Source organism: Odocoileus virginianus, chromosome 23, assembly GCF_023699985.2.
Source record: "Odocoileus virginianus isolate 20LAN1187 ecotype Illinois chromosome 23, Ovbor_1.2, whole genome shotgun sequence".
Taxonomy (NCBI): domain Eukaryota; kingdom Metazoa; phylum Chordata; class Mammalia; order Artiodactyla; family Cervidae; genus Odocoileus; species Odocoileus virginianus.
This window is the reverse complement of record NC_069696.1, coordinates 11996739-12012084: the sequence shown is the minus strand read 5'-3', so window position 1 is coordinate 12012084 and position 15346 is coordinate 11996739. Positions and strand designations below refer to the sequence as shown.

At 53.2% G+C, this 15346-nt stretch overlaps 1 protein-coding gene across 2 annotated transcripts in view; it reads right to left on the bottom strand.

Annotated features, from left to right (window-relative positions):
- ARHGAP8 (Rho GTPase activating protein 8) overlaps window positions 1–13818 on the bottom strand; it is a 33240-nt gene extending 19422 nt beyond the window's left edge. The window contains exons 1-4 of one of the 2 annotated variants that reach the window (XM_070453494.1): window positions 13613–13818; window positions 11908–12063; window positions 9276–9363; window positions 3663–3794 (exon numbers count right to left, since the gene is read on the bottom strand). In XM_070453494.1, coding sequence (XP_070309595.1) covers window positions 3663–3794; window positions 9276–9363; window positions 11908–12063; window positions 13613–13715 — 479 coding nt within the window. In that variant the 5' untranslated portion in view covers window positions 13716–13818. The remainder of the gene's footprint in view (window positions 1–3662; window positions 3795–9275; window positions 9364–11907; window positions 12064–13612) is intronic. The other variant, XM_070453493.1, reaches the window with a different exon arrangement.
- Between the last annotated feature and the right edge of the window lie 1528 nt (window positions 13819–15346).

The window sequence follows — 15346 nt, the reverse complement described above, 5'->3', positions numbered from 1 at the left end:
CCTGGGCTGGAAAAGGAACTGCAGCGCGGTGGCCTCGACAGCGAGTCTCAGAACCTTCCATTCCTTTTTTTTTCTTTTTTATATTTTATTTATCTACTTATTCGGCTGCCTTGGGTCTTCGTTGCAGCGTGCAGGCTTAGTTGCTCCAGGGCATGTGGGATCTTATTTCCCTGACCAGGAATCAAACCCTAGAACTTCAGCTTGGAAGGCGGATTCTTAAACCCTGGACTACCAGGACAGTCCCAACCTTCTGTTTCTGGACAGTTGATTTAAGGACATAGAAGGAGAAAATGAGGACCCCACGCCCATCACTGGCAGTGTGCACACAGCACTTTACAGTTTGCAAGATCAGAGCCCCCCACTCATAGATGCTCACACCGGGGCTGGGGGCGGGGACACACTGGCAACTTGGCAACAACCCCCGCTCTGCAGGGAACTGGCCTGGGCGAGGGTGGAGCCGCGACCCCCCAACCTCCATCATGCGACAGCACTAGGCACCCCCTTCAATGAGGTGCTTCTTAGCCGACTTCCCTTCCTCTTTCATGGTTAAATCAGTCCAGAGACATCAGGCAGAGCCAAGAAGGTTGGCGTCCACCCAGGGCTGGAGGGAGGGGGTGGGCCCACTGGGGTCTGTGACGCCAGCAAGGGGCTGGCAGCCTGGTGGGGAGGGGGTGTCCCAGAGGGAGAAGGGCGTCCACACTTGGGTCGGCCAGGGACACCCTCAAGCCAGCTCTTTGCCCTTCAAAGAGACGACTGCCAGAATTTCAGCCATTCGGGGAGCCAGCTGTGAAAAATAGCCGTTATTCAATAACGTCAACTCACAATTAAGTAAATCATATGAAACACAAAGGTCATGACACAAACGGTCCAACCTCACTGACTCCTGATCACTCCATGACATTTACTATCTGCTGTGCCCCTGGGCTCCTTCGCGTGTTACGTCCCAGGGGTGGGAGGGACCACAAGAAGGGATGGCCACCATCTCCTCCCAGTTCCGTGTCCAGCAGGGCCACGTAGGCCACTTGGAACTGGTCACAGTTGCAGGACTGACACCACAGGAATCTGCAAACATCACCCATCAGTCTCCCCAAGTCCCTGGGAGCTGATTGGTAAGGCAGACGCGAGCGAGGGGGATGGACAGAAAGTCCAGCACGAGGTGTCTATGCCCAGGCAGGTGGAGGACGGTGGGGGCTGAGAAGGGACCCGGCATTTGCAACCAACTGTGGGAGCAAGAAGAGGGCAGCCACGGCGGCCTGGTGTGGGCATCAGCCCAGGGGACACGGGCAGGAGGGGTGTGGGGGCAGGGCAGCCCTGGCGGTAACAGAGCCTCAGCGAGTGAGAGGTGGCCTTGCAATCAGCCACAGGCAGGCCAAGTAGGAGCGGTGGGTTCCCAGGCAGCACAGTGGCAAAGAATCCCCCTGCCAGTGCAGAAGACACAAAGAGACGTGGGTTCAACCCCCAGGTCTGGAAGATCCCCTGCAGGAGGAAATGGCAACCCACTCCAGTATTCTTGCTGGGAAATCCCATGGACAGAGGGGCCTGGCGGGCTACAGTCCACAGGGTCGCAGAGTCAGACCCCACTGAGCGCCCGAGCACGCACAAAGGCAGCGGGAGCCAGGCTCTTACTGGTGTAGAAGAGATGTTACGAATGCAGGGAGGGGGAAAGTAGAATGAGCCCTGGTGGGAAAGGATGGGAACTAGTATAGATGTCGGTGTGAACATGCAGGTACCAGGAGAAACAGGTAAATGCAAACATGACGGGCATTGATGTGTGCGTGCACGTGTGTCTGTGTATATGCGTGCACACACACCGCAACTGTCCACTGACTCGCCTGCGAGCCCTGACAGCCCAACAGCAACTAACACGCTGCTTCCGGGGCCGGGTTCCTAGGACCGTCCGCCCTGAACGGAACCAAGGCCCAGAGAAACGGCGGATTCCTGGGCTGGTGCGTGCGCGTGTGTGCCAAGCTGCTTTTAGTCGTGTCCGACTCTGCGTCCCCATGGACTGTAGCCCGCCCGGCTCCTCTGTCCATGGGATTCTCCGGGCAAGAATACTGGAGTGGGTTGCCATGTCCTCCTCCAGGAAATCTTCCCAACCTGGAGATCAAACCTGCATCTCTTACATCCCCTGCAGTGGCAAGCGGGTTCTTTACCACTAGCGCCACCTAGGAAGCCACCTGGGATGTGCCCGGAGCATCTCATTGTCCTAGAAAGTAAAGGAGGTGCTCGGAGGGACAGGGACGTGTCTGTGGGACACAGGAGCCAGGCTGACGCTCACCTGGCCAAGTTTCAACAATTTGAGTGTTAGGATAAATATAGTCATGGATTATAAACTATTGAATAAAATGGGAGATCCCAAGTCCATACGGATATAAATAAACCAAAAGAGAAAGCTCTTCGATAAAGTAAAATGCCAACTAAGAGCCCCAGTCACCATTAGCCACCCATCTTAATAATAATTAAGCCAAAAAATGGCAAGGGAGGCAAAAGTTAGCACATAAAACTGATATTTATACAGTCTCAGAGTATCTCCCGAAGGAATATTAACTAATTACCAGAAAAAAAAAAAACAGTCTTGCGATTCAGAAGGAGGAAGTTGCAGTGACTTTCAAGTGGTCCAAGGACCCAGAGCACAGATGTTACAAAGTCCATCCCTATAGGAAGGTGGGTTCTATTAGGTGTCACCCACGGCAGGAGCACCGGCACCCCTAGAAGGGGGTCACGTACATCCCTGGGTGGATGGTTCTTCCTTAAAGGAACAACCTGGCAGAACAGTTTGGAAGATGAGAAGTCAAAAGCAGAGAGAATAGAAAAAGATGCAGGAAACCCACTGTATCCTTGTAGTGATGTTGGTAATGGTGGATGGAAAATCTTTGCTGTATATTCGCATCCAATTCGATTTGGAGCTCTGCTTACATACCTCCACTGATGGGGAACTCACTACCTCTAGCAGGCACTCCACTATTAGGTGGATTTGAAGCCTAGGATGCCCCTCCTTAGGGGACATATATCCAAGATCTATAATTCTATCTTGGCATATAGCCAAGATCTATAATTCTACTCTTTCCCCCAGTCCACCTTTAAGAGAAGTGAGAGAAACAAAATAAGTTCACTACCTTTCATTTGAAAATTTATCTGTTTTAGCTCAAGACAGGCATACACACATATCCTTCCCCTGTCAGCCTGAGCTTATGGAAAAGATCTCTTTGAACATGCTATGTGCTTCTTCTCAAGAATCATGGGGCTTCCCAGGTGGTGCTAGTTGTAAAGAACCTACCTGCCAATGCAGGAGATACAAGAGACACGGGTTCGACCCCTGGGTCAGGAAGATCCCCTGGAGAAGGAAAACGGCTACCCACTCCAGTATTCCTGCCTGGGAAATTCCATGGACTGAAGAGTCCGGCGGGCTACCGTCCATGGGGTCACAAAGAGTCGGACACCACTGAGCAGGCTTGCGTGGCTGCCCACTCCGCCCTAGATGACAGTGCTGGATAGAGGCCCCTGGCCCTGAGGGGCGGTCACCCTAATGCCCTGCCTGGCCCTTGGGGTCCCGCCCTCGCCTACAGCACAGCCAGAACCCCTCCTGTCACCTGAGCCTCCCCCTCACTCAGCCGGACACCTGAGGTTCCCCTTCACCCCACCCAAGGCTGGAGGGCACCCACCTCCTGTCAAACTCCTTGTAGGCGCTCTGGAGCCAGCGAAGGGATGGCTTGTTCTGGCTGCTCAGCCCGTAGTGGAAGTAGATGATGGTGTAATCGCTCTCCACGTACTGGTCCAGCGTGTACTTCAAATACCTGGGCACGGAGCACAGGAAATGGTTGTGAACATCTCATGCTGATGGAAACTAAATATGCCTTCCCTGTAACGGAGCTGTGGGCACCCAGCGGGTGCCAACACCAGGCCATGCGGCGCGCTTCCAGGCCAACGCTGAGAATCCGCCTGCAGCGGGCCTGGTCCTCATTCCTTCCTCGTTCTTGTTTGGCTGTGCTGTGCTGCTTGCGGGCTCTTGTGTGGCATCTGGGAGCTTAGTTCCCTGACCAGGGGTCGAAAACAAGCCCCCTGCATTGGGAGCACGGAGTTTTAACCACTGGACTGCCTGGAAGTCCCCTATTCTCATTTCTTAAATGATAACTAAGGCTCAGAGATGTTAAGTAACTTACCTAACTTTTCCCTCCCTCCACAGCCAGGGAGTAGAAGTGATGGCTTGAAAGTGGCCCCCAAAAGACTTCCAATGTCAAATCCCCAGAACCCACGAATGTGGCCTTACTTGGAAAAGGCTCTTGGTAGACGTGATTAAGACAAGGCTCATCAGAGCAGTTAATCCTGGATTATCCAGATCAGTTCAGTTGCTCAGTTGTGTCCGACTCTTTGCGACCCCATGGACTTCACCACGCCAGGCCTCTCTGTCCATCACCAACTCCTGGAGTTCACCCAAATTCATGCACATTGAGTCGGTGAGGCCATCCTCTGTCGTCCCCTTCTCCTCCTGCCCTCAATCTTTCCCAGCATCAGGGTCTTTTCAAATCAGTGAGCTCTTCGTATCAAGTGGTCAAAGTATTGGAGTTTCAGCTTCAACATCAGTCCTTCCAATGTACATTCAAGACTGATTTCCTTTAGGATGGACTGGATGGATCTCCTTGAAGTCCAAGGGACTCTCAAGAGCCTTCTCCAACACTGCAGTTCAAAAGCATCAATTCTTCGGCGCTCAACTTTCTTTATAGTCCAACTCTCAACATCCATACACAACAACTAAAAAAACCATAGCCTTGACTAGACAGAACTTTGTCTGCAAAGTAATGTCTCTGCTTTTTCATATGCTGTCTAGGTTGGTCTTAACTTTTCTTCCAAGGAGTAACTATCTTTTTATTTCATGGCTGCAGTCACCATCTGCACTGATTTTGGAGCCCCCCCAAAATAAAGTCTGCCACTGTTTCCACTGTTTCTCCATCCTTTTGCCAGGAAGTGGTGGGACCAGATGCCATGATCTTTGTTTTCTGAATGTTGAGCTTTAAGCCAACTTTTTTCACTTTCCTCTTTTACTTTCATCAAGAGCCTGTTTAGTCTTTCTTTACTTTCTGCCATAAGGGTGGTGTCATCTGCATGTCTGAGGTTATTGATATTTCTCCCAGCAATCTTGATTCCAGCTTGTGCTTCATCCAGCCCAGCATTTCTAATGATGTACTCTGCATATAACTTAAATAAGCAGGGTGACAATATACAGCCTTGACATACTCCTTTTCCAATTTGGAACCAGTCTGTTGTTCCATGTCCAGTTCTAACTGTTGCTTCCTGACCTGCATACAGGTTTCTCAAGAGGCAGGTCAGGTGGTCTGGTATTCCCATCTCTTTCAGAATTTTCCACAGTTTATTGTGATCCACACAGTCAAAGCAAGAATCCCTTAGAAGAAATGGAGTAGCTGTCATAGCCAACGAAAGAGCCTGAAGTGCAGGACCTGGATGTAACCTCAAACGACAGAGTGACCTCTGTTCGTTTCCAAGGCAAACCATTCAATATCATGGTAATCCAAGTCTATGCCCCAACCAGTAATGCTGAAGAAGCTGAATTGGAATGATTCCATGAAGACCTACAAGACATTCTAGAATTAACACTCAGAAAAGACGTCCTTTTCATCATAGGGGACTGGAATGCAAAAGTAGGAAGTCAGGAAACACCTGGAGTAACAGCAAATTTGGCCTTGGAGTACAGAATGCAGCAGGGCAAAGGCTAATAGAGTTCTGCCAAGAGAACGCACTGGTCATAGCAAACACCCTCTTCCAACAACACAAGAGAAGTCTCTACACATGGACATCACCAGATGGTCAACACCGAAATCAGACTGATCATATTCTTTGCAGCCAAAGATGGAGAAGCTCTACACAGTCAGCAAAAACAAGACCGGGAGTTGACTGTGGCTCAGATCATGAACTCCTTATTGGCAAATTCAGAAATAAATTGAATAAAGTGGGGAAAACCACTAGACCATTCAGGTATGACCTAAATCAAATCCCTAAGGATTATACAGTGGAAGTGAGAAATAGATTTAAGGGACTAGATTTGATAGAGTGCCTGATGAACTATGGACAGAGGTTTGTGACATTGTACAGGAGACAGGGAGCAAGACCATCCCCAAGAAAAAGAAATGCAAAAAGGCAAAATGGTTGTCTGAGGAGGCCTTACAAATAGCTATGAAAAAAAGAGAAGCAAAAAGCAAAGGCGAAAAGGAAAGATAGTCCCATCTGAATGCAGAGTTCCAAAGAATAGCAAGAAGAGATAAGAAAGCCTTCCTCAGAGATCAATGCAAAGAAATAGAGGAAAACAATAGAATGGGAAAGACTAGAGATCTCTTCAAGAAAATTAGAGATACCAAGGGAACATTTCATGCAAAGATGGGCTCAATAAAGCACAGAAATGGTATGGACCTAACAGAAGCAGAAGATATAAAGAAGAGGTGGCAAGAATACACAGAAGAACTGTACAAAAAAGATCTTCATGACCCAGATAATCACAATGGTGTGATCACTCACCTAGAGCCAGACATTCTGGAATGTGAAGTCAAGTGGGCCTTAGGAAGCATCGCTACGAACAAAGCTAGTGGAGGTGATGGAATTCCAGTTGAGCTATTTCAAATCCTAATGGATGATGCTGTGAAAGTGCTGCACTCAATATGCCAGCAAATTTGGAAAACTCAGCAGTGGTCACAGGACTGGAAAAGGTCAGTTTTCATTCCAATCCCAAAGAAAGGCAATGCCAAAGAATGCTAAAACTACTGCACAACTGCACTCATCTCACATGCCAGCAAAGTAATGGTCAAAATTCTCCAAGCCAGGCTTCAACAATATGTGAATCATGAACTTCCAGATGTTCAAAGCTGGACTTAGAAAAGGCAGAGGAACAAGAGATCAAATTGCCAACATCTGCTGGATCATCGAAAAAGCAACAGAGTTCCAGAAAAACATCTATTTCTGCTTTATTGCCTGCCAACACCTTTGACTGTGTGGATTATCCGGGGGGGGGGGTGAGGGGTCGGCAGGGGGCACTAAATGCAACCTCTCATATCCTGGTAAGATGGCTCAGAAGAGGGAACGTCATAGAGCGGAGTCAGCCACGTGCAGACAGACGCAGGGCAGAGAGCAGTGCGGCCACCAGGCCGGGGGGTGTGAAATCGCCGAAGCTGCAAGAGGCAAGAAATGCTCCCCTGCTGGAGGGAAGCTCCCCCGGGGGCCCTGCGGCCCGCTGACGGGACACCGTGCTGGAGGCGAAGCTCCCCCGGGGGCCTGCGGCCCGCTGACGGGACACCGTGCTGGAGGGAAGCTCCCCCGGGGGCCTGCGGCCCGCTGACGGGAGGGAAGCTCCCCCGGGGGCCCTGCGGCCCCCTGACGGGACACCGTGCCTTCAGACTCCCGGCCCCCGCGACTGCGGGAGAACCAACGTGCTGCTTTACACCACTCAGTGTTCGGTGATTTGTTGCAAGGGCCACAGGAAACTGACACAGTGGATGAACTGGGATTCAAACCCAGGACTAACTCAGCCCCTCCACTTCAGACTCCTTGCTGTCCGGCTGTCTGTCTAGAAGCAAGCGATTCCTCCTTTTCAGATTCGCTCCTAGCATGCTTTCTCTTGGGCTTTCCAGGTGGTGCTAGTGGTAAAGAATCCATCTGCCAATGCAAGAAGGGACGTGGGTTAGATCCCCTGGGTCGGGAAGATCCCCTGGAGGAGGAAGTGGCCACCCACTCCAGTATTCTTGCCTGGAGAATCCCATGGACAGAGGAGCCTGGCGGGCTACAGTCCACAGGGCCACAGAGAGTTGGACACCAATGAACATGCACACACACGTTTTCTTTTCACTGGAAAGCAGACCCACTTCCGTCCTTTGACCATGCTCCACAGGATAAGCTCTACAAATCCCGCAGCCACTCTCCAGGCTGCAGAGCGTGCTTCCTCCCAGCCATGCGCACATGACCTGCCTGAAAAGCCCTCGTCCAGCCACCTGCACTTGAGCTGCAGATGGAGCTCTCCTGACCCCGTCAGCAATCTGCCTCGCGACGTCCAGCTGGTTTGGCCAGGTTCTCGCACCTCGAGTGGTCTGAGACATTCATCATCTAGAAGCACAGCCCATGATTAATCCGGCCCGGTGCTCCAGGAATTCAGGCACAGCTTCTCTGAGTGGGTGGTGGGACCACAGCCGCCTTCCCTGGGAGCCTGGCAAACACAGCCTGAAAAAGCCCAGGGGCCATTCTATCTGCAGCAGCTGGTGGAGGATCATTTAACAAACTAGTCGGATGCCTGGGGTCCCAGGAATTCTCACGAAACAAGCAGCCCAAAGGCTTCCAGACGTGTCTACGATCCAACTGTGCCTTCGTTCACTTGGGAGTTTGGGGCTCCAGGCCACAGTGGCAGCTTCGAGCTGTGGCTGAGCTTTCTCGGTTGAGAGAAAAGTGGATCTGGAAGCAGTGATGGCAGAGTTCAGGCCGCCGAGCCGTCCCAGCAGTGGGCGAGCCCACCCTGGGCCAGACTTCGCTCCTCTGTCCCTCACAAGGGGACACAGACATTCCCAGGGACGCCAGCGCCGGGCCGGGGCTTGACCAAGTGAGTCAAGCCATTGGCACGTGGCCGGAGAGGAGAATCTGATGGCTGAGCAGGAAATGCCCAGGACATGGTGTCCAGGAAAGTTACACGGGCCCGTGTAACCTGGGCGGGGACTCGGCCCCCAGCAGGACCCGCTGGGCGGGAGGGCACTTCGCTCGATCTCAAGCAGCCTCGGTGGCCTCGGCATGCAGCTTTCTCCTCCCCAGACGGAGCCTCTCACCAGACCTGAGGCTGCCTGCTCACTGGGGTGACTCCGGGCGGGAGCTTTGCAAAGGGGACCACGCCAGCTCTCCCGACGCTCTCGGGGCCCGGCCGGGGAGGTGGCCCCCGGGGCCAGTGCGGCCGCACAGAGAGCAGGGACAGGATGCAGGACGAGGCCACCGCAGGTCAGGGGTAGTGGGGAGGGGCTGCCTCCCGAGCGGACACAGAGGGCCGCCTGCGTGGCTTGGAGGGGTTCAGGCATCAGTCCTGTGGGGGGGATTGTCCCCTGGAACTGATGACACCCCCTGGGGGACCCGAGAGTCTGTCGGGATCTGTTAGCCTTTGACCCTTAACATCCACTCTGTGCTGAGAGTGACGGAGAGGCACCTGCCCAGGGAGACGGACACACGTTGCGGGGAGGGGGGCGCCTACGCAGGAGGGACGGTGGCGGGGGGGGGGGGGGCCATGCAGGGCACAGGACACTTACTCCAGCAGCCGCCTGTGGTTGAGCTCGTGGGAGGGGGGCATCCGGCAGCAGCAGAATGTGACAACTCGTCTTCCGAATCGGTCCTCCCCTGCGGGGCAGATGGGTGTGAGCCCCGGTCCCGGCCTGACACCGGAGGCCGCTGTCTCCCGCCACACTCTCCGGCCATCACCAAAGACAGCCTCCGTCCAGCCCACCCGTCAGAGGCACGGGCAGGCGGGGTGAGGGGGCAGCATCACCTGCCAGGTGAGTGCTGCTACTTGAGGCTCTGGGTGCCTCGGCCAAGGTCGCCGTCACCACCCCCTGCGCCCCAGAGCACACGCTCTCAGACGAGGTCCCACAGTCATTTCCTGACTGCCGGAAGGACTGGTTACAGGAAGACTGTGCGTCTGTGCTCAAGTCGTGTCTGCCTCTTCGCGACCCCATGGTCTGTAGCCTGCCCGGCTCCTCTGTCCACGGGATCCTCCAGGCAAGAGTACGGGGGGGTGTGGAGTGCCCTTTCCTCCTCCAGGGGATCTTCCTGACTCGGGGATCAAACCCGCCTCTCCTGCTTGGGCAGGTGGATTCTTTACCACTGAACCACCTGGGAAACCCTGCAGGAAGGTTGTCAGAAAACAGAAAGGTGCCCTTTCAGAAGTGTCCGTGACTCTGAACTCACTGTAACTCACCGTAAACAAGTATTTACAGCTGCTGTCAGATGTTTACTTAAAGTAAGAAATCACAGTGGAGCATCTTCGTTCCTCCGCCCACCCCGCCCCAGCTCTCAAAGGCAGCGCGTCAGGCTCTCACGCCCGGCCAGGATGGCTGCTTGCCATTTAGGGCACATCCGCTTCTCCCAGGAGCCTGCAAGCCACTCTGACCTTCAGAACGCGAGAGTCATTTTGGTTGCCAAAGACAGCGGCCTTTTCACAGGTTCCTTGAGAATTCTGGTCATGGCTTCTGTTTGTTTAGAAGGCGCTTGTTGAAAGGGCTGCCGGGGGCCCAGGCATTTATCTGCTTCCCTTGCCAGCCGGGCATTTCCGTCTGGGCACAAACCCTTCGATGGCTGTGCCTGGAGGTACAGAGTGTTTTCCAGACAATGTTTCTAGCATCGTGGCGGCCAGGCTCCACGGCTCACCTGAGCCTGTGCTCGCCTGCGAGAGGGAGGAAAGGGACGACTTTGCTCCTGAAGATGTGAACTGTTTTGTGTGGCGACTGGAGGAGTAGGGAATTAATGCCCCTGGCGCTGAAAGAGAAGGTCGACCTTCACGCGGAGATGTCAGTATAGGGACCAGACCAAGTGGAGAGTCTTGGGGACGTGCTGAGTGATTGGTCAACGGGAGGCCAGGCCAAAACACACTCACTGCGGGCTCACTGTGTGCCCAGCTCTAGAGAGAAAAGGCCAGACATGGTCCCCACTGGTCCACGGTCCATGGTCCACGATCGAGAGGAAAGGACAGTCAGTGATAGGGTGCTGGGGGTCTTAGCTCAGCTCTGCGATCCCCTCTCTGAAAACCTTCAAGGGCTCCAGCAGCCACATCCATCTCCGCAGGGACTTCCCAGGTGAGGAGGGTGCTTCCTCCACAGATTGGCCCTCACTTCAGACACCAGCTATGCGTCAGGGGTCCCCAGGCCTCCCTACTTCTGTCCAGCTGCCTATAGATTCCAAGGTTTCCACTATCCCCCTCACAACTGATTGTTCATTGGCTCACAGAACTCTGGAAAGTGCTAGATTTCAATCAGCTTTATTATAAAGGATACAAGTCAGAACCAGGCAAGAGGGGAGATTCACCGGGGAGTCAGGCAGCCCTGGGCCAGCCTCTCTGCTCCTTGGCAACATGGGGATAAGAGACCTGACTTCGGGGGGAACAGGAAGACCTGCACCCATCATTGGAATAAAGCCTTGCTGAGCTGGCACACAGCAGGTGCTTGATAAAGGTGACCGGTTAATTACCACATGACTGGAAGGATGGTGGGTGGATGCAGGAGTGCTGTTTCATTGGCAGGTGAGAAAAACCGGGGTCCAGAGACACCGGGTGAGTGTCAGAGTTGAGCTCCTGCTCACAGCTGGCTGGCTTCCGGGGCAGCACCCCCAGGCCGGCCTCCTCTGCCCCTAACGTTCCCTTCTATGAAGGAGGCCGTCACAGCCCTGAAGCCCCCGCAGCCCTGAGGAATCCCCAGGACCCCCGGGCTCCCGCCCACTGAGCAGCTGCCAGGCATCTGCGTTAACCACCCCCATCAGGATGAGTCAAGGCCCTCCCGCTCGTCAGCAACACAGGCCAACGTATGGAAAACAGGCTTCACAATGATGTCATATGGGAGGAAATGAAAACTATCAATAAAATGCAAACTCTACAAAGGACCAGTTTAATTCACGACCCCATCTTCTCCCCTTGCTGGTTCACAACAGAACATTGCTCACGGTCTCTGAGACAGAGAAGCCCCATTTCTGCAGAAAGAAATGAGTCCCGTGCCGTGAACCGTGACATGCCCTCCACCATCCATCACCAGCTCCGAGAGAGGAGGATGTTTAAAATGCATAATAAAGGCACAGCGACCTCCCCGGGACCAACGTGGGGGCGTATCTGAGTTTTAAGGTGGCTAACCTTTTACTGAGGGAGTGAAAGGGGATTCTGGCCACCCTGCGGGGACTCACCTGCCACCTGCAGGATGCCGTGTCGGGCCACGTCATAGAAGGGGTGGTTCATGCTCAGCTCGGGGTCCAGGCCAGCCGGGGGTGCCACGGAGGGTGCCGCCGAGGGCCTTCTTGCGGCACGAATGGCGGCGGCCTCCTCCTCATCTCTCTGCAGCTCTGCAGCAGAAGGCAGGGTTAGGGGAGGTCACTGCGTTCCCCAGGAAGAAGGACAGTGAGGGAGCCGCCTGAAGCCTTTTAACAGGACGCGCACCTCGCCTTGCTGTGCACCCACTATGTGCCCACTCTGTGCACCCACTATGTGCCCACTCACTGTGCACCCACCACATGCCCACTTAATGTGCACCCACTACATGCCTACCTCTGCTGTGCACCCACTATGCACCCATCTCTGCTGTGCACCCACTATGCACCCACTCAGTGTGGACCCACTACACGCCCATCTCTGCTGTGCACCCACTATGCACCCATCTCTGCTGTGCACCCACTATGTGCCCACTCAGTGTGGACCCACTACACGCCCATCTCTGCTGTGCACCCACTATGCACCCATCTCTGCTGTGCACCCACTACGCGCCCACTCAGTGTGGACCCACTACACGCCCATCTCTGCCGTGCACCCACTATGCACCCACTCACTGTGCATGCATTATGTGACTGTCTCTGCTGTGTACCCACTATGTACCCACCCACTGCACGCCCACTCACTGTGCACCCACTATGCATCCACTCGCTGTGCCCTCACTGTGTGCCCACCTCTGCCGTGCTCAGTACACAGCACCATGGAAAGAGTAAAATGACCCCGGGGGCTGGACACTGTCCTCCGCACTGACAGCAGGGGTAACTGAGGCTCAGAGGAGAGAACGACCCTGGGGTCACACTGCCAGTTGGCAGCAAGGTGTGGACCTGAGCTTGATTTCCCAGCTCTGAATTCTAACTTAGGCCCTTCCTGGGAGATGCTGACCCTGGTGGCCGGCAGGAAGCTGTGGCTGAGGTGAAAGGCAGTAGCTGGGGTCCCTGTGCTACGAGGCAGGAAGAAAGGGCTGCCTTCCAAAGTTTAGTTTTAGTACAGAAGGTTCCTTCATACAAAACAAATCCAGGTTCCTTCAGAAATGTTTTCAGTTGGAAAAAGAGTGGGAAATTCAAATTTCGGGTGAGGGTAGACTTCAGTCTCCAGATACACTGGATGAATAGTGTGACCACAGAATTTAAGTCTACCCAGAAACCCATGATATGACCTTGTTTGGAAACAGTGTCTTTAGAGATGAAATGAGTTAAGGTGAAGTCACACTGGATTAGGGTGGACTTTAAATACAATGCCATGTCCTTATAAGAAGAGGAAAAGGGCTTCCCTGGTGGTGCAGTGGTTAAGAATTCTGCCAACGCAGAGGACACAGGTTCAGTCCCTGCTCCAGGAAGATCCCACGTGCCTCCAGGCAATTAAGCCCGTGCCCACAGCTACTGAGGCCCTGCACCGCAACTACTGAGGCCCACGTGCACCCCAGCGGGAGGCCCACACACTGTAACGAGGTGTGGCCCCTGCTTGCCGCAAGTAGAGAAAGCCTGCAAGCCGCAGTGAAGACCCAGCACAGCCAGAACTCAAAATAAATAAATTTAAAAAAAAAAAAAAAGAGGAAAGGACACAGAGACCCAGAGAGGAAACCGACAATCTCCTCCCGGGACGGGGCTGGAAGAGAACATACTTTACCTATTTCGGCCAGCTCCTCCAGGTCCAGCCCGGACATGCTCTGCTGGGGCGTAGGGCGGCCCGGAGGCACTGTCCGGACGCCGCCTCCCGAGGATCCAGGCATGGAGTCCTTCCGACACCCTGAGGGAGAAGCACATGGAATTGGCGAACATTTAATGCAAGGGCGCCGAGCGTGAGGAATAAAGGAGCGCCCTTCACGTGGCCTGCTTGCTCTTCAATTTCTCTCCTTGACAAAGAAAAAGCAGCCCCTCCGATTCGCCTGGACCTCAGGTCTCTTTAGTGTTCGGCGACCAGCCTGCCCAGTGCACCCTCTCACCCCCGGCCCGTGGGAAACTTGCCCCTCGAGGAACGACGTGAGGTCCTGGGAGCTGGACCCTTGGATGGTGGCATCCACCCCGTGTTTGGGCTCCTATATCCGACCTCCTCCTCTGCAGGTCCCGCCCACTGATGAATGCACGTGGACGGGGCACCCCCTGCCCAACAGCCCCACGTCCCAGGAGAGCAGGGCAGAGGGCAGTGGAGGGGGGAAGGGACGTGGAGAGAGAACAGCATCTTTCCTTCTTCCCCACTGCTTCGCAGATTCACACACTCACTCCTGTACCCACTTTACAGAGGGGGCGACTGAGGCCGGCAAAGATCACTCAGAGCGGCGCAGGGGTAATCACCACCAGCTAAGAGTCTCACCTGGTTATTCTGTGCCCCGGATGCTGATTCAAAACCTGTGCAAATCTTTACATTACTATCCAAATGACGAAATATTATGGTACATAAAAAGGAATGAAGTGTGGACACCTGCTACGACATGGATGACTCCTGAAAATATTATGCTAAGTGAAAGGAGGGCCCGGCAACCCACTCCAGTAGTCTTGCCTGGAGAGTCCCCATGGACAGAGGAGCCTGGCGGGCTACAGTCCGTAGGGTCACATAGAGCTGGACACGACTGAAGCAACTTAGCATGCATGAAAGAAGCCAGGCCACAAAAGGTGACATGAGTCCACAGAATGAGTTCATTCTAGAAAAGTCTAGAGCAGGCAGATCCATAGAGACAGACAGTAGATTACTGGGTGCTAGGAAGTGCGGTGGGGGGCAGAGATTAGGGAAGTGATGGCAGAGCAGAATGGACTCTTTTTGAGGTAAAGAAAATGTCCTAAAATTGACTATGGTGATGGCTGCCCACATCTATAATTACACTAAAAGTCACAGAACTATAAACTGGTAAATTATATATTTTGTGAATTACATCTTAGTAAAGGTGTTTTTAAAAATGAACCAATGCTAGGTGAAAATGGCACAGAGTTTGGTCTAGTTTTTGAGTAGTGAAAAGAAACAGAACATTGCTATATTTATTTATATTTTGCCGGGCCTCACGGCTTATGGGATTTTAGGTTCCCTGACCAGGGATTGAACCAGGATCCCGGAGGTGAAAACTGGCAAGTCCTAACCCCTGGACTGCCAGGGAAGTCTCTAGGACATTGTTTTTAAATAGCTGGTTTCAATGAGTTCTAGAATTAGGAGTTATAAATCCATTTATTTTCCCACATTTGTCCCTTTTTCATTTTTGCAAAAGCCTGTATTACCCTTAACATAAGGTTAAGTCATGTGAACTAAAATAATAAGGTTTTATGAATATAAAAACGCTTTAAACCTTGACTTCTTTAAGAAAAAAAAATCCGCACTTGGTAGCTAAGTGCCATTTTCCACCTTATCTTACAGATGGGAGAAGTGAGGCGGAGA